Genomic DNA, 20,672 nt, shown 5'->3' on the forward strand with positions numbered 1-20,672 from the left:
CCAACCGGCTTAACCAATCCCGACTTCTCTCTTGTCCCACGTGCCTCTTTTCCTCTCTCCCTCTCTTTCTCGTCCCATCACCCTCTCACCACCGATCTTCGCCACTCGTCCGCGGAGTTATCGGTCGAAACAGCGTGGGCTTAGCTACATCCCTCGTATCTCCGCATTTCCCAGCCCCTAACACGCGCCAATTTTTTTACCAACTACTGCACGGATCTTTCTCTTTATCTCTCTCTCTGTTTCCGATATTTACTTAACTTTGTCTCGGGAATCGGATTATTTATTCCTTTTCGTTCCTATCCCATTCTTTCTTCGATTGTAAAGAAACTAGTATGAATAAAATTCGTAAAAACAATACGCTTTTAAGTCTCTTAACGTAGTTTTCTAATAAAGGAAGTAAATATAGACGATAGAGATTAGATAAGAAGGGTGGAACAAAGAATGAAGAGAGATTTATGGATACTGGCGAGAGGAGAGCATTTAACGCGTATCTATTCTCGCTAGGATTCTTCGAAGACGTGCTACATTGACAAATACGCGCGCTCGAGTCGATGCAATGTAGCCTCGTTTGCCGTTAATGGGCAAGATATGTTTTCGAATCTAAAACTTCTAATCCGACTTCCAGAACGATATCTGGTTTCGATCGATTTACGATATGTGTACGATCACACAATACGAAAATCAAATCGCGTCGTTCGATTTCAATTAAAAAAAAAATTTGCATGATCGAACAACGCCATTTAATTGGATCAATTAGACTTTCGCGCGTGAAATAACGCACGGTGAAATCCGCTTCCGGAAAGGAAATCCGTCGGCTTGAATTTTGAAAAGTGCGATTCTTCGATTCGAAATTCGATTTTCTTTGTCTCTTACGCATTCTTTCCGAAATCGATTCAAATATTTATAGGGAAATGGAAAGAGAGAGAGAGAGAGAGAGAGAGAGAGAGAGAGAGAGAGAGAGAGAAATAGAAGAGGTGAAAAATAGAACTCGATAAAAGAGAAACGAGAAAAAAAAAGAAACAAAGCTTAGGTCGTGTCTACTTACTTGGTTTGTACGCGAACCTGCGTCGAACAAAACGTGATCGAGGCCCCTTACTTTCGAAGTTGGCTGCAGAGCATATACGGTTGATCGACTGCATGTGCTTCGCTCGCTTTCCTAACAAGACATTCTTTTACCGACGATCATACTTTTATGTACGCGCCGTTTTCATTGACGCATTACTGAATTTTTAACGACGGATGTATTGTACCTGCGTGTATGAAAAATAATCAATAAAAGGGTTCGTGTCAAAGATGAAGTGATCGTTGAAATGGTGAAAATTCGCTTCATCGGTAAAGAGAGTGGTGACTATTCCCACATTGGAATGAAGTTCGTTTTCGTTTTCGATGTTATGAAGTCTGAAACGAAAGTTAAATGTTTGAGATAAATTTAGCGCGAGTTAACATATTAAATATTTGATTAACTTTCTCTCGTACATATCGCATCGTATCATTGAAATCATATATTTGTCAAACGAACGCTGATATTCTATTTTGAATAGATAGAAATATGTTCAATCGTGCAAATATTTAATTTCATCGCGTTACAATTATCCTTTTGACGCTTTTCTTATCTTTTCGTATTAATAAACTTCTTTGATCTTTGATCTTTGTCATATTTTCGTTTTTAGATGGCGCAACCATCAAATCATCAACGAAGTCGTAAATCGTAGTATACGAAAGAACACGTTCGAGAACCGGAAGCGTAAAGTATACCGAGGCTTCGATCCGATTTTACTTTCACAAGATCGTATTATTTCGATACAACTCAGGTTTCGATCAATTATTTTCATAGAACCAAAATCTGTAATAAATTTATCCTGTCGTATAAATTATTCGGTCCGATTTTATATGCACGATTTTATATACGATGCTTTATTTTTTTTATATATTTCTTTTATGTTTCCATAGAGAAAAGAAAGCTACTTCTACTAAAGCTACAGATAAATACAGTGAAAAGAAGAATTGATTTATGCATGCGAGTTTTCAAAAGAAATTACTTTTCTTAAATGGATAATGTCGAAGTCGCGCGATTATCGACAGCGTCTCAAAAGAAGAGTGTGCTGAAGACACGTGAACGATGTTAACGGTTTTACGAACCTATTGTAATTAATTTACAATGTAAATATCAATTAATTTTCTTTTTATAGCATAAAGATTCATTTGAATATTATTTGCGTAAGTTGTTATTTTATATTAGATGAAAAATGAGACGGAATCGATAAAAAGTTTAAGTATTTTCTTTGAAGAGAAATTAGCTATTTAAGTGTTCGATAGCTTTTAAAGTGCACGACCACACCTTCGATAGATTCTTTTACATACTCATTGCACTTTCTCCGTTCATTTGTTTTCCAAAAACGTACGTCCACGTTTATCGACATACTTTCAAAAAGAACTAAATCTATGAGACAATAAACTTTGCAAAATATTTATTACACTTGTCGAATTGTAATAATAAAAATGATACTTAGTACTCTTGAATTCTGAAAAAAAAAAAATGTAAGAGATAAACGAAACAGAAATTATAATAAATCATATTTTTTAAGATATGCATTTATTTTATTCTTTATATATCGAAATAATATTGTTATGATAATGTTCATAAAAAATGCATCTGTGTATCTTCTGTCTAACTTAAAAAATAAATTTTATTTGTTACATTTATAATTAAAATAAAATCGTATTATAATATATGATAAAAATATAATACATTCAGTCTACGATTTCAAAAATGATTTCTATTATTATACGATTAAACATTTACCATTTTATAATGGTCACGACAAAAAAATCGCTAATACTGAATTCATAGATTTTTCATAGAAAAGATAGAGTTTATTTGGGAGACTGTTTACGTTTCTTTATCCATTATAGCTGGATACAATAATCGGATAAAATTAATGGCAGGTACGTTAAAATTTAGTTGTTAGGCCTTATATAAAATCGGATATAAAAACATAACTATAATACATTCATACATTAAAATAAAATTAATTAAGTACTGTTACTTTGAATACAAAATAATTCTAAGAATAAAATAATTTATGCACGTTAGGAACAAAATGTTAATAACATCAACTTAGAAATTGCCATAATTTCGTATAAATACGAAAGTTTATCACAAATAAAATGTAAAAAACAAATTCTATTTTACAATAAATAGATAAAATACTTTCATATTATAAATAACATCGTCTCTGTATCAATTTCTAATCGAGATTTTTATATATCACGTTATAAACTAGACGCTTCTATAGTGGGAATATTAAAAAGTCCAGCATCTTTCCAATAATAACGAGGAGGACCAGCAGTAAAGCAATATTTCATAGACAATGGTTTGTCATTTTCAACATAGTACATTAAATAAAAATTACACATTTCATCATTTTTAGTAGCTCCAATATATGTCCAACTATCACGTGTACTTTGCATGGTACAACGAGCCGCTATTTGATCACCCTGACTAGCTGAAACTTTATTGTGTACAGGATAAAACATTTGAGGAGTCAAAGGATCTCTTTTGCCTAATTCTATCCAAGTGTAATCTGGTTTTACCACATATCCAGAAACTACTTTTCCAAGAGAATGGGTATGCGTTCTATATGCAATAGGATGAATAGTTTTGTTCTCTTTTATCATACAGGCTGTTTCCATATATGTTGTTCTTCTAGGTGGTATGATACCTGAAGTTCCCAAAAGAAGAACACCAGCTAATTTATTCAATGGATTTAATGTGTAATATAGAAATACACCAGAATCATCGGTTCTGCCATCTTGAAATTGTGTGATATGAGCATAATGAACCTGTAGAACTAGATATTTAATTGAAGAATCTCCACCAACTTTGAAACCTACTCCTTCTGGTAAAATTAATGTTGGTGCATCTCTGGCCCAAGCATACAATATCTAAAAATATAAAAATATGTAAAAATATTAATACAATCAAAATAATTAATAATATTTTTTTAATAAAATTTTTAAATTATTGCTTTATATTTTTTACATCACGTACCTGAGAATCTTCTGCACATGGTACCATTGTATCCTTGTTATCATTTGTACCGTGTACCATTTCTCCACAATCCCATACAGGTTTTGAACTACCAGGTTTTCTACAACCATATAAAAGAATATGATGAGCAGTTGCCATTGTTGCATTTGGTTCGAAACCCGTCAAATAATAATTTTTAGAAGGATCTACTTTAACAGGAGTACACAAATACAGTTCTTCCTAAAAATAAGAAAAATATCTTTTTATTACTTTTTTACTTATTCATTTAATATAAATTGAGAATTTTATTTAAAAAAATGTTTATTAAACAACTATTTTTTTAAATTATATTTACCCTATTTGGTCTAACATTTGGCATAAGTAACGCATATTTATTTACGCTATTACACTGTATAAATTTAAATAAAATCGAAAACAAAATATAAGCCGCAAAATCTCTTTTCATTTTTTTATTAATATTTATAAACATTTTATGAATTATTTTAAAAATTTACATCAATCTGTTAAATGTTACAAATCGATATTACGCAGTTCACGCACAAAGTCTGACGTAGAAGCATTTATAAACGCCATCTACCAAGAACATAGTAATTTATTACATATAAAATTTGTTGATAAAAATTTTTCAATATAATTAATACTTCTATTAAATAATTTAAACAAATTATTATAAAAACACGATTTGATATGTATATATTGTCTGTCATTGAACAGATAATTAGAATTATATAAATAAGATATTCATTTATCGTAATTTGAATTTCATTCATGAGGACGAAATCGAAGTAAAATACATATATAAATACTATTTATGTGGATTTAAAAGTATCCAATTTTAAATACTATAATCGATTGCTTTTTGTTTAGTTAACTTTCATGAACAACAATATTATGATATATAAATTTATTTTTATCTTTTATTAATATATATGTCACGAATTTGATCTGTAAGCCATTCTATGCCTAATTGTAAGCCTTCTCCAGTAATTGCATTTGTTGCTCGTATATGCCAAGGTTTATTCTGTATACGATCAAGACCAAGTCCAGCAACAAGTTTAACAGTGGTTAGAGAATCAGGCAAATCCATTTTATTAGCCAAAAAGAGAATCGGTATTTTACGACCTAAAATATTTAGTAAAAAAAATTTAATTTTTAAAAGATATCTAATAAAGAACAAAAAGGAAATAATTTATACCAGCTATATCTGGATGTTGAAGAAGCATATCTAATTCTTCTTTAACAACAACCAATCGTAATTTGTCACTACTATCTATTATAAAAATAATACCATGGCAATCTTTATAATAGTGTTCCCATAATGATCTATGACGGTCATGGCCTGACATATCGAATGCTGTGAAACTAACATTTTTAACTGAAAAAAAATATTACAGTTTGCAATGCAATTAAATTTGTTATCAATATTAATATATGTGATGATTTTAAAATTATATGTATTTAATGTTTTTTATTTTGTAAATCGATATCTGTTCCTTCACTATTTCTTTATATATTAAAATGAATGAGAATCACTGAATGTATATATATAATGAACACAATATATTGGCGCTATAAGATTTAAAAAGAAATAATCAATTTGAAAAGAAATAATTAATTTGAAAAGAAATTTTTAAAAAATATGGAGGTGTGTGATGTTTTACATAATGTTATTAATAATGAAAAAGATTTAGAAGAAAATCAAGGTAATATAAATCATTAAGAAAATCTAACCCTAAATTAATTATTATAAAAATCTTAAAAATTATTTTATTTTAGTATCCGTAAATGAGGTGAAAAACAAATTAAAAAAACAAATAGAACAATTGAAGTCTCTAATTTTGCAAATTGAATGTAGTTTAGATATATTAAAATTTAAAAATACTAAATGTGTTTTTCATTCAAATCTTGTTAATAACTTAAGTACTGATGAAGTTCCAAATATTAATTTACAATTGAAATCCGAATTATATAGATATTCTGGTTTTTATTGTGTCAAGTTTTCAGAAGAAGAATATATATTTAATTTTTCACCTTTAAGTAAATATGATAGAAAAAATATTTTTGCTGTACAAATATTAAATAATCAAAAAAAAGGAACTTTAGGAAAATGGGTAATGCCAATGGGTATTGATTTAAATGACTTAACATTTGACTTTCCTATCACTGAGTTAAGAAAAATACCACATTTCTTAAAAATTTGTAAACAACATATAGATTCTTATTTTATACGACAGACACAATATACTGCATTAATGGTATATATAAATCTTCTTAATTTATTTTCCTATATAAAAAAATACAGAATTAAAATATTAAATACAAATTTTAATGTTTAGGATATTATTTCTCATACGAAAAATAGTACTTTACAGTCTAATTTAGGATATACACAAATTAGTTTAGAATTGATGGGCCTATATTATAAAAATACTGATTCATACATAAGTATAATTATATATCTCTTATATAATATCAGTGAAGCTAGACCACACAAAATTGAAGTAAATTCAACAACAGAAGATGAATTAGACCAAAATGTAAAAAAACATCTACAAAAATCTTTGGTATGTTTTAAACAATTTGATTTGCATAAAGCATTTGAGAATATGTTGAATTTGGAAGCATTTAAATGGACAAAAGAAAATGCTGAAGATAGTCCATTGGAAATTAATGTAAGTAAAACTTGTTAAGTTCTTTAAGCAAATATTAACATAAATCTACTCAAAACATTATTTTTATTTTCAGAATTTAAGTAATTCAGATGAAGAAGGATTTTTAAATACATATTCAATTACACAAAAAAAATCTTTGACACATCATAAAAAAAGACGAAAAAAGAGAAAAATAAAGGAAGAAAATTTCAATAACATTTTAAATGAATATAAAGAAAATCCTATTCAAAATAAAGAGCAAATATTACAAAATATTAAACAAAATACAAATGTCATAAAATTGACACCAAAATTAACTCACTTTAAAGAAAAAAGATTAAAACAGACAAAATTGAAATTTCATTTGAATAATTCAGAGAATGAATCTTCTGACACAATTCCACTTAAAGATATACAAATAAATAAAAAATTAATTAAACCATTAACTAGTACTCCAATACATCAAAATAAACATTCTTCTGATTCTATCACATCAACTAGTATTAGTGATATTACAATAACTAAAAATAATTCAGATATTGATAGAAAATGAAAAAAATCAATTTTAGAATACGCTTAGAAAATTATTGCAAAACAAAATAAAAGAAAAAAAGAATCATTTGTTTAATTAAATTTATTTATTTAATTAAATTTAAAAAGTAAACTATAATTAATAAAAAATTAAAAAAGAAAAGGATAAAAAAACTGAAATATGTAATATAATAATATTCAATAATTTTTTAAGTAATTGTAATGTATTGTATGTTTCACATAACATTTATACATATGTATATATATATTGTTTTAAAATAAATCTTGTCTTTAATTTAATTTGTTTTATTATATTAAATAACAATCGGTGCTTGAACAGATCAGCAAGTGCAAATAATAAAGTAGAAATACTGTCTTAAGCACGTCAATTCAACATCGAATGTTGTTCACTTGTCATAATTTAACTTACATGAAAATTTTTCAACATTATACCCAACAGTAGGTACTATGTCTATGCAACGGTCATCCTCGCGTTTGAAATTATTTATGACCGTCGACTTACCACTATTGTTAAGGCCCACTACTAAAACGTTTACTTCTTTTTTCTTAAGACCTAAAAGATTTGCTAAACGATCAAATAGTCCCATTTTCTGTACTCTCTTCAAAGTTACGTGTTTATCGAATATCAATAGTCTACGCTATAATACTAACTACTATGAAGATAATAAAAATACGAAATATAATTATTCTTCTCCCATTACTTATATTTAATTTATTAATAAATACATACAATGTGTTTTTTAACATCTTAATATTTTAAATAGAATTGATGAAAATATTATAATTTTAAATTTACTTTTTATAACTTCATTCTTAAATATATGAATTCTAAATTTTTTAAGTTTAGATTGAGAACTACTGAGCACATGCTTTCGTGTTTTGTGACAGTAATACTTATAAAGTTAAATTTGTAAATAATTCGAAATATTATTTTATTATTAATATAATTTTGTTATTATTATTTGCCTTTTAATTTTTGCTTATTAAATAATAAAAAAAAATACTGAAAAATGGTAAATTGAAAAAAAAAAATTAATTTATATTCATATTTTAGGTTATATTTATGTTACAAATATTTATATAAATTAAATATTTTTTCAGCCTAAGGGAAAAACGAAAAAATTCATTGATAAAAAAAATTCAGTAACATTTCATTTAGTTCATCGTTCTCAAAGAGATCCATTAATTGCTGATGAAACTGCACCACAACGCGTACTTGTTCCTGTTGGAGATACACAAGCTGCTAAATTTGAAAAAAAAAAGATAGATGATACTAAAAGAAAAGAAGAACAAAGAAAATATGGCATATATTTTGATGATGATTATGATTATTTACAACATCTTAAAGATGTTAATACTTTAACAGCTGAATGGGAACGTGTAGATTCTACAACTTCGAAAATAAATGAATCACATAATGCACCTAAAATTAATTTACCATCTTCTGTATTTGCTTCAAATGTTGAAGAAAAAGTTGGGCTTTTAAATAAAGCAGCCCCAATTTCAGGATTGCAATTAGATTTAGATCCAGATATAGTTGCAGCTATGGATGATGATTTTGATTATGATAATCCAGAAAATCAATTAGAAGATAATTTTATGGAATTAGCTAATGCAAATAATGATATTTTAGAAGAAGAGTATGGTATGTATTTATGAAAATGTTATTTATAATTTCTAAATAAAACTTTTTTATTTATAATTTAAAAATGTGATTATATGAATCAGATGAAGCATCTGATATTTCATCAGAAATGGAATTATCAGATGAAGAAGAAGATGAAGTATGTAGTTTAAATGGACCTCAATATACTTTTAAAGAAGAAGAAACAAAATCCCGTTTTACAGAATATTCAATGAGTAGTAGTGTGATAAGAAGAAATGAACAATTAACGCTTCTTGATGATAAGTTTGAAAAAGTAAATATTTATTATATCATTTTATTATAAATTTTTACATAAAGTATACTATTATTTTTATAGATGTATACTGCATATGATGATAGTGAAATTGGTGCATTGGATTGTGATGAAATCGAAGGATATATTGCACCAAATTCAGATTTGATTCTTCAATGTGCAACAGAATTTGAAAAAAAGAAAAACGAAAATGTAAGTTAAATTTAAGATAATATTAATATTTAATAGAAAAAATTAAATGTGATTTAATTTTAATAGGCTGATAATGTTGCACAATTGATGAAAGATAAAATGAAAATTTTAGAAAATGAGTACTCAAGTTCTGAAGATGAAAACAGTTTGGAAGAACTTATTGTTAATGCAAGAGAAAAAGACAAATGGGATTGTGAAAGTATTATTAGTACTTATAGTAATATTTACAATCATCCAAAGTTAATTTCTGAACCTAAGGTTGTTTAAGAATAAATGTTTATCTATATATTTTTTATTTCTTTTTTTTATGTAAATTTACAATATATAAATATTTTTAGCATCCACAAAAGATCAAAATCAATCCAAAAACTGGTATACCAAGAAATATTCTAGATGAATCTTCTGAAAAATTAACTGCAAAAACATTGGCTCAATTTGATCAGCAAAATGAATATTGTAAATCAAAATATCCTCAGTCTATTGCAGAAACTATGAAATCTACCTTAAGTACATTGAGTATAAGATCTAAGAATGAAACTCCCGAGGAAAGAAAACAAAGAAAGAAAGCACTTAAAGAATATAGAAAAGTAAAGTTATTTTATTATGTATATGTAATTGTATATATATATATATATATATATATGTAAAATTATTATTGTTTCTTTTAGGAAAGACGAATAGAACGGAAAGCTAATACTGAAGCATTCAAGGAAGAAAAGAAACGCCAAGAAAAAATTTTATTAAATAATAGGCAAAATATTCAAGGAAATAAAATATTTTAAAATAAATAAATTTTGTTATATATTCCTAAAAATAAAATTATATTTTTTTTTAATTTTAGAATATAATATTTTTCTTAAATAATAATATTTACACTATGCACACATCATATTATTATTATATATTTTTTCAAATATTTAAAAATTGTTATTATCTCTTGATCGCATAAATTATGCAAAACAAATATAGAAGAAAAAGAAAAAGAGAAAAAAAAATAAAAACAAGATAAAAATATTGAAATCAATGTCATCTTCAGAGTGCTTCAGAGATGAAACAGATATAGAAAGGATAAAAGAGAAGAAAAGAGTAAAGTATCATTTTTGCCATTTTTTAAATATGAAAAATATTTAAGAGATGGTACTATTCTTCAATTCTTATTTAGATCCTCTACCTTATCTTATCTCATATATTTAAAAAAATATCTATACTATTCGAAAGATGGCGGTGATGATCAATTCTTAGTTTATCTCTATCTTTCTACTTGTATTCGTTATTTTTTTCTCATTTCATCTATTCTGAAGATGGCGCTATTTCAATATTTTTATCCTATCTCTATCTTCCTTCCATTATTGCTCTCTTTGTCTATATTTAATGATATCGTAGAGCGCCATCGTTAAGGCGGGGCAAACAACGGAAACTCTAAAGTCATATGATCGATTTGCGATTCCTTCAGAACATAGCATTCTGTTGCGAAGATGGCCAGCCAAACGCAAGGTATTCAACAGCTTTTGGCAGCTGAAAAAAGAGCTGCAGAGAAAGTTGCAGAAGCTAGAAAACGTAAGTTTCTATTCAAACATTATAAATTATGTTTTAACATGAATATGTTTTTAACATAACCCGCTATAATCAATTTTTCTATGACCCTGAATTTAAATGGGTGTAACCTTTTAAATGCATTGAAAAATTATGTTTTAATATATATATATTTATTAAAATATACAATTTTCATTTGAAATATTTGTTAATTTTAATTTACTATGAATATTTATAAATGTAAATATAAATTTTATATATACATATAATATTATTTAATATTTTATGATAAAAATAAATCAATGAATTTATTAATAATAAGTTTGGAGAAATATTTTTAATCATTATTACGTTTCTTTGTAGAAATTATAATGATCATTTATCATAATATAATATAATTAGTAAAATTATTATAATAAAATAATTTTTCTTTCAGGTAAAGCACGTAGATTGAAACAAGCAAAAGAAGAAGCTCAAGATGAAATTGAAAAATATAGACAAGAAAGAGAAAAACAATTTCGTGAATTTGAAGCAAAAGTGAGTAAATTTTAATATATGCATATAATTTTTTTATAGTTCAATCTAATAAAATACTATTACTACAAAAAATTTATAACATTATACAGAATATATTTTTCTTATTGTTGCATGTAGCATATGGGATCAAAAGAAGATGTAGCAGCCCGTATAGAAGCTGATACAAAAATAAAAACAGAAGAAATGAATCAAACTGTGTCTATGCATAAAGATTCTGTAAGTTAATATAAAATGTATACGGAAGAAGTAATAATATTTTTTAGCTAAACATTTTCTTTGTTTTTTTATAATACAGGTTGTGCATACAATTTTGGAGTTGGTATACGACATTAAAGCAGAATTGCACAAGAATTACCGCGCCGAAATTTAAATCAGAAAAATCGTATCGATTACTTATAAATATTGCATCTTATGCTATAAATGTACATTACGTACTTTGTTTTATCATGTCTTAAAACGTATCTATCATTGTTATGTTGTACTTTTGTCAGGAAATGTGTATATCCTTCAATTGTAGATGGTGGTATTCAAATTATTAGAATTCTTTCTGCAGTTGCTACACGACAATAAATGTAACCTATGCCGAGCTTTTACCACCATAATGGAAAGTTTAAGGATTATCATAGTGCCGTCATGGTAGCAATATAGATGCAAACAAATTATCGTCATTATGATATATCAAGGCCTAGATATATTAGCATGACGTGTAAATGTTAAAGCTTAGGGTGGTGGTAGAAAGTTGTACATCATTAAATGTATATTGTTATTGATAGATGTCATTCCATAATTCTGCTGCATCGAGGACATAAAAATTCGTTAAACAATTCTGTACAACTTCCAAAGAATCACACATAAGCTCCCAATCTGATGTGGTTCTCACGACGATGTACATAATATATATTATTTGTTTTGTTTGAAACACACATTTAAACTTTGTTAAGGTATAGAGATACAAGAAATTATACCTCATGTATAAACCCTGTCTCCGTATGCTGACTAATCTGTACAGTATTAATGTTCGGAAATAAAAACGATCAAAAGATAATTATTTTGTACTTCAGGTTTTTATCATTTATTAAACGATAATATAATTGAAATTTACCATCCATTCATTTTTAATTTTGAAATATTTAATATAATGTTTTTGATTTATTTTAAATATGATGATTGGAATGCAATTTATTCAATATAGACATATGAATTATCGATATTACGATACAACATGAAAACATTATATAAGAAAATTAATTTATCATAATTCATTTAAAAAAGGTAATTTCTCATATATTATAAGATTATTAATTATTAAATTTAAATTTTTGAATTTTTTAACTTTATTCGTTGAGCGCAGACGCAATTTCGATAAAAAAAATACAACTGTAACGTTATTGGATATTTCTGTTTACGCTTATTGTAAATGGTCAGATATTCAGGTAGGAAAGAAAATATTCTACACAGAGGGGGAATCAGCTGTGTGAACCTAACCTTTCTTTCATCGTGATCTTAGTATATAATCGGTTGGGTGCGCGTCGTTCGTGTGTTTTGTGCGTTCACAACACTAGCGCCATTCTATAGACATCGAGAGGTGATTCGATTTCACGAACTAATACTGGCAGCGCGAAGCGGTCAGTACGTGTGCCATTCTGCACCGAGAAATGGAAGCCGACGAGACGCGTTCGAACAATACGAGCGTAAGCACGTTGATGATGTACGAAGTCGTGTGTGAGGATACAGTGACAGCTGTGGACAGGTACGCGTTTTAAATCTGTTATGATTAAAAACGTACCAAGTAAAGCCGGTCATCGACCAGCTGTGAATTCAAGAAAGAGATCGTTGTAAACGCGCGTGTCGAAAATTCTGTGAACGTGCGTTTTGATTTATCGGTTTATTACGCCTAGTCGAAATCGTATTACCGAAAAGAGTCTTACCGAAAGAAACGGTGCGTGTAAGAACCTTTTTGGATACTACCTGACAAGATGTGGTGTCTCGTTAGTCAAGCTAATTCTGTCATTCTTGAGGTACAAGTCGATCCCAAAGCTATTGGTCAGGAGTGTCTCGAAAAGGTGAGTCATATTATTATATTTTTTATTATTATTCAACGAAGAAAACATTCTTATCATCGAACAGTATATTTGTTTTTCTGATTTAAGATGTACGATAATTTTTTTTTTTATATTTAATTTGATTTATTTTTGTAACGTCAATTTCCTACTTTCTGTATCATTTTCTTATAATCAAAAATAAAATATCCAAAAATTCATAGAAATAGAAGAGTATTAAATGAAATGAATGATTCGATGAAAGATGATGTACGTTATTTCTTTTTCTCTGCTTTACCAAATATTAAATTTCACGGATATTATTTTTTTTTTATCTACTTTTGTTTTATTATTTCGATCATTAAATACGATATAAGAAATAACAAAGACGAAAATTAAATATTGAAAACAAATCAATTAAACCATATTGTGCAAATCTTACTATTCTCTAGATTTCATTGTAAACAATAACAAATAACTACTGTTCATCGTCTATATATTTATATCACGTATATTATAGATCGATATGCTTGAAGGTACGATTTAAATCTTTATTCGAAATGTAAATCTAACATTACGTTTGATTTAACAATCTCGAGATGGTGGTAGAAAATTTAACAGAGAGCAAATATACACTGCAACAACATACTACTGCTATCTGTATGTAAGTTTATCCTAAAAGGTGGCAGATCTCGGAAACGTGAAACATATTCGCGCAAAAGGGAAAGATGTGGACGATGCCTTACGGCTAGGTCGTAACTCACGTGCGCAACAGATGCCCCGAAAACATTCAGATACTTGCTAGTGCAATTTGAAATTTGAGAATCCGTATACAGATACTTCGGTCCTTTTGGAAAATTTGTTATCGCGTTTACTTATAATGAACTTATACCGCATCGTTGCAATTTTTGCAATGTAATTAATTGAATCCTTGTGCAATGTAGCGGCAATTCGCACGTGTGATTTATAGACATCCGATCCGAGGTGACCTCGTGGCAACCTCGCGGCAACCTCGGTGGTCGTTTCACCGGTACACCGTCGTCTTGGTTCTTCTTTGGGGTTTAATTCTATTTATAGATGCCAGACGCATCGGCTGTGTGTATTGCAGCAGTTGCACGTATGTATACCGAGACTACCAACCTTATTATTCCCCTTGCTCTCAACTTCTTTGAATCTCTCTCTCTCCCTCTCTCTCTCTCTCTCTCTCTCTCTCTCTCTCTCTCTCTCTCTCTTCTCCGTATAAAAACATTATCGTTCAAAAATAACAAGATCAGTTTATAGAATCCATTCGTTCGAGAAAATTTGTTTATCCTACGTCGTTCCGATAACAATTAGAGGTTTTGATCTTTGCCCATTACATCCTGTTCGATGACTAAGAGGAAAAAAAAGTTTGATTACCGTCTATTTAAGAATAAATACAAGGAATCACAGAAATAATTATTTTTTTTTTACCATCTAATCGAAATGAACGAAGCTAGTATCCGTGATTCTAGACATAGCGTGGCACGTTTACCTCTAATATCAATCCGTGCAGAGCACTCGAGGATGATTACTCGATGGAACCAAGTGGGTCAAAGCCTAACTGGGTCGCAATTTCACCGAGCACTGTATTATTAGGCAAACTTGATGTGCGCTCATCGACAAAATAAATTTTGGAGGATCGTCGAATACGTATGTTGTTGTATTATCTTTAGCGCACGGTAAAATTGATAAGAAGTAGGGTATCGTCAGATGGAGCTCGTCAAAGCTGTGACCGGATATAGAACTTATTGTTGTTAGCTATTTCGGAGGAGAGGAGACGCTGATGCTGATAGTGTTGGAGAGACTTTGTGTCAAAGTTTCATCGTCACAGATGAAAAACTCCCGTGTCACACGGTTGTTACACGCGCTACTCGCTGTTACAAAAAAAAAAAAAAAAAAAAAAAAAGTTCCGTTCAACGTCGAGTAATTCACTCGAATAAGTTAAATATTGGTGAAAAATACACGCGCGACTAACCGGGTCTCTTTGTAAAATTGGGTCGTCACTGACAGCCGTTCGATCCCAAAATTCGATTTTTATCGCCTTTGCGCTTTTAAACCCGTCGATTGACGCTTTACACGGGCATTTTCATCGTTTAGCTCATCTTTACTGTTCTCTCTCTCTCTCTTTTTTTTTCTTTTGACGCGTATCGTGTAATTTATACAAGTTCCACTTTTTCCCCTAGTCGAGTTTTTTTACTAGAAATTTAATAATTTGTATCACTTAAGTAATAAGAAATATTTTTCTTCTTTTACGTAAGAGAAACGATGGAAGAAATTGTATTCAATATTGCGAATAATCGTGATAAATATACGCCGTTTAATTAAAAAGTTTCGCGTCAGATTATATATTTATAAGGACGTTTGCAAAGTTAGGTTAAGTCGTGGATCGTGTCTAATTAGCTCGTTACCCTGGAACGGTCGATTCTCGTTTGGAAATTGCATTTCATCGAATTGTTTCGACAACGACGAGTGATGAAACGCTCGTTAACTCTCATCTCGATATGCGAAAAAACGAATAAAAGTGAATGGCTTACGAGCACGCTGCTTTGCCATTTAGTCGGACGCACGAAAAATCCAATCTTCTTTCGCGCTAGTGGAAATATGTTTTCGTTTTAAATTTTTTCCACATTCGTTCGAGAATTTCGCACGCGCGGTACAAACATACACGGGGAGGGAGGGACGTCACAAGAATCTCATTACATCGCTTAATTGCGTTCCGTGGAAACCTTTTTCGGTCGGCGAATGCACTTTTACAGCGTCCATTCTTCCTCCTTTGAGATCGTCCATCTCGTTCTTTAATCGATCCCTAGAAATTCCCATTATTTTTATTCCACCCCATCTGTTTACTTCATTTTCCATTCTCTCTCTCTCTCTCTCTCTCTCTCTTCTTTTTCAATGTTAAAAGTCTCTTAAATCGGATAATTGTAAGGAAACGGTTATAAAGTATATAGAGAGTATAAGACTCTTTCAAATAACATTACATATATATAATACCATATACACGTATACTTGGTATACACCATAGCAACTACATTTACTAATTAATAGAATTAATTAAGAACTTTGTATCGTGTTACACGAAGCGCCATCTTTCTACCAACCCTTTAAAATTATTTTTTTTTTCAGATGACCTGTTTCACTATATATACATATATATGTAAATATATATACATATACACACACACACGTATATAGTTGTTGATTATAATTTCTCTCGCGAGCGAGGACTAAAGAGAGCGAGGAAAAAAAATATTTTCGCGTCAAAGTAGGACAAAGAGAAGAAGAGGAGAAGGTTAAAAAGGATATATATATATATATATATATATATATATTGGAAAGGACGAGAGGATACGAAGATGGACGTGTAAATAAAGCATTAAATAAATGACCTCCTTGAAGTTACGTCTCTCGTGGCTGAGTTAGGAACGTAATCGACCGAGAAAGAGAAATATACGAAGAAGGAGAGCGTTGGGAACGAGCGAAGGAGTGGCAAGCTCGTTCATCACTAGGTGACGCCCCCTAAATGTTTCCTTTGTGGGTTTTAAAAGTTTTAGCGATGGCCGCGCCCATGCCCCCGCAAGATATTTCATCGATTGTTTTATAGCGGGTACGGACCTGCGGGATTTTGTCTCTTTTATCATCCGGATCTATCTCTCATCGTAGCCACTCCTCTATCTCCCTCTCTCTCTCTCTCTCTCTCTCTCTCTCTCTCTCTCTCTCTCTCTCTGTCTCCGTTTATTTACACTGCGGAGAAAAATAGAAGAAAGACAGAAATACCATATCGCATGCGCATGGCCGATTGGAATAGGTATTTGTCAGCCAAATCCTTTTATTCTATCTTATTATTATTATTATTATTATTATTCTATACTTTTTGTCTTTTGTCTTATACTTTCTTATTGTGTTTCGAGCACCGTTTCTCATCATTCGTATCATTTTTCAGAGTTAATTTTACGCGGATCCTGTTGTGTTGAGAACACGATATTTATATACTTCTTGCATTCAACACGTTTATCCGTGAAAAATACAACGATGATCCGGACGTTTGAATGGGATACTACGGATAATCGAAGAGTGTACAGGGCAATTTTTTACTGCTTTTTTTTCGCGTGTCCTCCAACAGTTTTCTTCGCCAAGTTGGGTAGTAAGCAGGTCCATGATCTGTCGTTTGCAATGCAAGGAAGGAGAAATAAGAGAGCGTAACAAAGCCTCTTTTCCAACTCTCCCTGTCGCGTTCAACGGCCGTTGAATAAGGCAATATCCCCAGGCTTGATGCCCGTTTTGCACGAACAAGGGCCTTGTTATTACATAGGAAAAATTGCTGGACCCGCGTTTTCTCTTCTCCTCTTTTTTTTTTTTATTTTTTATTATCTTTTTTTTTTTTTTCCCAATGTTGTCTAGAAAAGCTCATTTTCAAACGGCAACTCTTTTATCCCCCCTGAAACTTCATATACGTTCTCTTGTAAAGAATTTCTTTACAGAGTATAGAAGCGATTTTTCGATTTCTCTCCATTCCATTTTATATAATATGTTTTTAATTACACTGTGTGTTTATCGCATCTTCAAACGTGTTGAATGTGTTCAATCCCAACGACTTAATTCTTTTCTTTTTAATGATATTATCTGATATATATACACAAAGTAATTTAGTTATTATAAGAAACGAACGATTAATCACCGAGGAAGTGCACAAGATACAGAAGATATCTTGATACAAACGGAAAGTATAAGCGTTATAAAAACTCTTCTCTTAGAAGAATAATATATCCATTTTAATATTTCCATGTCCAACGTATGGACATTATAATTTCTTCTTTTCTCTTTTAATCTGTTTTTACAGTGTTTTATTGGGAACAACATTATTATGAGCAAGTTGCTTCACGTATAATTAAACTGTTCTGCAACATGTAATAAAGACGTCGTTGACGGCACGTGCTGCTCATGTTGAATTTAATTAAGGAATTCATGAAAATGATCTGTTATTACACGCACGATCCATGAATCGATAATGAATAAAAACAATATCCTTTTTCTACTGGATCAGTTCAAGTACTATCTCTAATTTTCTTCTTCTTCTTGTGAATTCGACGTATCTTAGACGAGTACGTATCGTCGCAAGCATTTCGTCGAGGCATAGATATGCATCTATATATATATATATATATACACAGTAATGGAACAGGGATTCGAGACATACATTCTTTGGAACGTGGAATGATCGAATGGTTCGAATGCGATGCACATTGCAAACATTTCTTAGCTTATCATCGTATACATTTCAACTTACGAATACGAAAATCGTTGAGATAGGAAGCGAACCGATCGTCGTTTGAGCGAAACTTTTTTTTTTTTCCCCTTCGACGAGATTTCGATTTATGTACAGCAGTTTGATCGGTTTCTCGGTCACCGTTCGATTATCCCCATTAAGAAACGTCGAACGAGCGAAAACGGATTGATATCCGAGACGTTAGATTGGATTCTCGCCACGGAAATCGTGTGAAACAAGTCGGGAAATGAAAGGATCCTCGCCATCTGTAATAATAATGTTCCAATATAACGCTCTTATCTATTACGTGTACGAATTAAAATTGCTCGTCAGAAATGTAGCATTTGTATAAATTTGTATAAAAATTCGTCGTCCCTTTTTCACGATTGAAATTAAATTTATTTCTCTCTCTCTCTCTCTCTCTGTTTTAGATTATGTTAAACCACGATTACGTACGTAATCGTACGCGAAAATTGAAATCGAAATTGGGAATTTTAGAGAGAGAGAGAGAGAGAGAGAGAGAGTGAGTGAGTGAGTGAGTGAGTGAGTGAGTGAGTGGTGTGTGTGTGTGTGTGTGTGTGTGTGTGTGTGTGTGCGTGCGTGCGTGCGTGCGTGCGTGCGTGCGTGCGTGCGTGCGTGCGTGTGTGTGCGTGTGTGTGTGTGTGTGTGTGTGTGTGTGTGTGTGTGTGTGTGTGTGTGTGTGTGTGTGTGTGTGACCCCCCCCCCCTTTAATTCAGTCAGTCTTTTTCCTTTGGAAGAATTTTGTGTGTGTGTGTGTGTGTGTGTGTGTGAGAGAGAGAGAGAGAGAGAGAGAGAGAGAGAGAGAGAGAGAGAGGGGTTTAGGCCGAAGTTTCATTCCCTTTGCGTTATAATTTTAAGTCCGTAATTATGCGGCTTTATCCGTTAAATCCCTGTTAGCGAGGGCTGGTTTCCCATAGAGAGGGAGCGCCCTCCTTGAACAATCCTTTCGCTCGTACATCCCCCCTTCCCCTGCATTTTTCCTCTGATTTAAGGGCTGCATTTAAAACGCTTCATTTACATGGCGAGCGGAAGCTCGAGAAATGCCAGCTTTCTGGATTATTTGCATCTCTCATTTGCCGCGGGAATATTTGCAGCGATTTGAAACAGCGACGGACGAAAATAGGCGGCAGCCCGCGCGCCGATTTCTTTCTCCTGTTTTGTATATATATATATATATATATATGTACCCTTCTCTCCCCTCGGTGTATATACACCGAGCCCTCCTTTCAAATCGAGCCTCCCCGCCCCGTGTCCGCGATATTCAAAACTCGCAATCTCTCTTTGCATTACTTCTCCGCGTGCATCGAGCCGCGAAATACTTATCTCGATGACTGTATGTTTTTTTTTTTCATATCTTATTATATCTCTCTGCTTTTCCGCGAGAGCGAATCGGATTCTTTTTTTCGTAATAAAAATCGTAAAAAGAAATGTCACGTAAATGCGTTGCATTATATTAGTTATTAGTTTCGTCACGCGATCATCGTCGATCGTCTCCTCGCCGTGGAATTTTTTTTTAGATCGGTCACGTTCTCGTGAACGTACGAAGTAAAATTTTCTCGAGTGTAGGTGTCGAGTGGAGGAAAGGTTGGCAAACACGGCACGCGGTAGTTGAGAAGGGAAGTTGAGGAAACAGGAAGCTCTAGGAGAATTATAAAGTGTATATTCAGGACTGGCTTAGCCTGCGGGGAATGGGCTTAATGCGACCTTCTCCTTTCTCCAGTTCCATCCAGTTCCTCTTTGTATTTGCATGCATACGCGGTCCACCGTGATTCAACGTCTGTTGGACGTTCTCTCTCTCTCTCTCTCTCTCTCTCTCTCTCTCTCTCTCTCTCTCTCTCTCTCTCTCTCTCTCTCTCTCTCTCTCTCTCTGTTCTCATCCGTGCGCTCATA

General features: G+C 31.2%; 6 protein-coding genes and 2 long non-coding RNA genes across 9 annotated transcripts in view; 6 read left to right on the forward strand and 2 right to left on the reverse strand.

The window, feature by feature from the left end:
• Nucleotides 1–975: 975 nt before the first annotated feature.
• Nucleotides 976–2,699, forward strand: LOC113218734. The gene is made up of 3 exons (XR_003304574.1): nt 976–1,280; nt 1,671–1,811; nt 1,951–2,699. It is a non-coding gene; the product is annotated as an uncharacterized LOC113218734 (long non-coding RNA).
• Nucleotides 2,700–2,852: 153 nt separating this feature from the next.
• On the reverse strand, nt 2,853–4,620 carry LOC412898 (peptidylglycine alpha-hydroxylating monooxygenase). The gene is made up of 3 exons (XM_396350.5): nt 4,386–4,620; nt 4,052–4,270; nt 2,853–3,945 (listed from the first exon to the last, which is right to left on the reverse strand). The coding sequence occupies exons 1-3, from the start codon at nt 4,518–4,520 to the stop codon at nt 3,274–3,276; spliced, it is 1,026 nt and encodes a 341-aa protein (XP_396350.2). The 5' UTR covers nt 4,521–4,620; the 3' UTR covers nt 2,853–3,273.
• A 318-nt stretch (nt 4,621–4,938) lies between these two features.
• On the reverse strand, nt 4,939–7,960 carry LOC102655466 (ADP-ribosylation factor-like protein 6). Of its 2 annotated transcripts, none has more exons than XM_016911605.2 (3): nt 7,664–7,960; nt 5,247–5,426; nt 4,939–5,173 (listed from the first exon to the last, which is right to left on the reverse strand). In XM_016911605.2, the coding sequence occupies exons 1-3, from the start codon at nt 7,839–7,841 to the stop codon at nt 4,962–4,964; spliced, it is 570 nt and encodes a 189-aa protein (XP_016767094.2). In that variant the 5' UTR covers nt 7,842–7,960; the 3' UTR covers nt 4,939–4,961. The 2 variants fall into 2 exon arrangements, with proteins under 2 accessions (XP_016767094.2, XP_026296029.1); XM_026440244.1 differs by having other exon boundaries at nt 7,757–7,958.
• LOC100578330 lies at nt 5,620–7,523 on the forward strand. The gene is made up of 4 exons (XM_026440239.1): nt 5,620–5,754; nt 5,828–6,306; nt 6,388–6,723; nt 6,797–7,523. Exons 1-4 carry the CDS (start codon nt 5,691–5,693, stop codon nt 7,253–7,255), a joined length of 1,338 nt encoding a protein of 445 aa, XP_026296024.1. The 5' UTR covers nt 5,620–5,690; the 3' UTR covers nt 7,256–7,523.
• A 144-nt stretch (nt 7,961–8,104) lies between the features above and the next one.
• LOC409659 (protein LTV1 homolog) lies at nt 8,105–10,153 on the forward strand. Its single transcript, XM_006567111.3, has 7 exons — nt 8,105–8,267; nt 8,356–8,899; nt 8,983–9,173; nt 9,237–9,365; nt 9,432–9,623; nt 9,704–9,952; nt 10,034–10,153. The coding sequence occupies exons 1-7, from the start codon at nt 8,265–8,267 to the stop codon at nt 10,145–10,147; spliced, it is 1,422 nt and encodes a 473-aa protein (XP_006567174.2). The 5' UTR covers nt 8,105–8,264; the 3' UTR covers nt 10,148–10,153.
• Nucleotides 10,154–10,767: 614 nt separating this feature from the next.
• LOC551961 (V-type proton ATPase subunit G) lies at nt 10,768–12,490 on the forward strand. The gene is made up of 4 exons (XM_624343.6): nt 10,768–10,922; nt 11,335–11,435; nt 11,553–11,651; nt 11,731–12,490. The coding sequence occupies exons 1-4, from the start codon at nt 10,841–10,843 to the stop codon at nt 11,803–11,805; spliced, it is 357 nt and encodes a 118-aa protein (XP_624346.1). The 5' UTR covers nt 10,768–10,840; the 3' UTR covers nt 11,806–12,490.
• A 477-nt stretch (nt 12,491–12,967) lies between these two features.
• Nucleotides 12,968–20,672, forward strand: part of LOC412897 (E3 ubiquitin-protein ligase MYLIP) — a 57,091-nt gene continuing 49,386 nt past the window's right edge. Inside the window, exon 1 of the mRNA XM_026440437.1 lies at nt 12,968–13,498. Within this exon, the coding sequence (XP_026296222.1) occupies nt 13,412–13,498 (87 nt within the window). The 5' untranslated portion in view covers nt 12,968–13,411. The remainder of the gene's footprint in view (nt 13,499–20,672) is intronic.
• Nucleotides 17,011–18,633, forward strand: LOC107964352. Its single transcript, XR_003304606.1, has 2 exons — nt 17,011–17,303; nt 17,439–18,633. It is a non-coding gene; the product is annotated as an uncharacterized LOC107964352 (long non-coding RNA).

Source organism: Apis mellifera, linkage group LG4 (assembly GCF_003254395.2).
Source record: "Apis mellifera strain DH4 linkage group LG4, Amel_HAv3.1, whole genome shotgun sequence".
Lineage (NCBI taxonomy): Eukaryota > Metazoa > Arthropoda > Insecta > Hymenoptera > Apidae > Apis > Apis mellifera.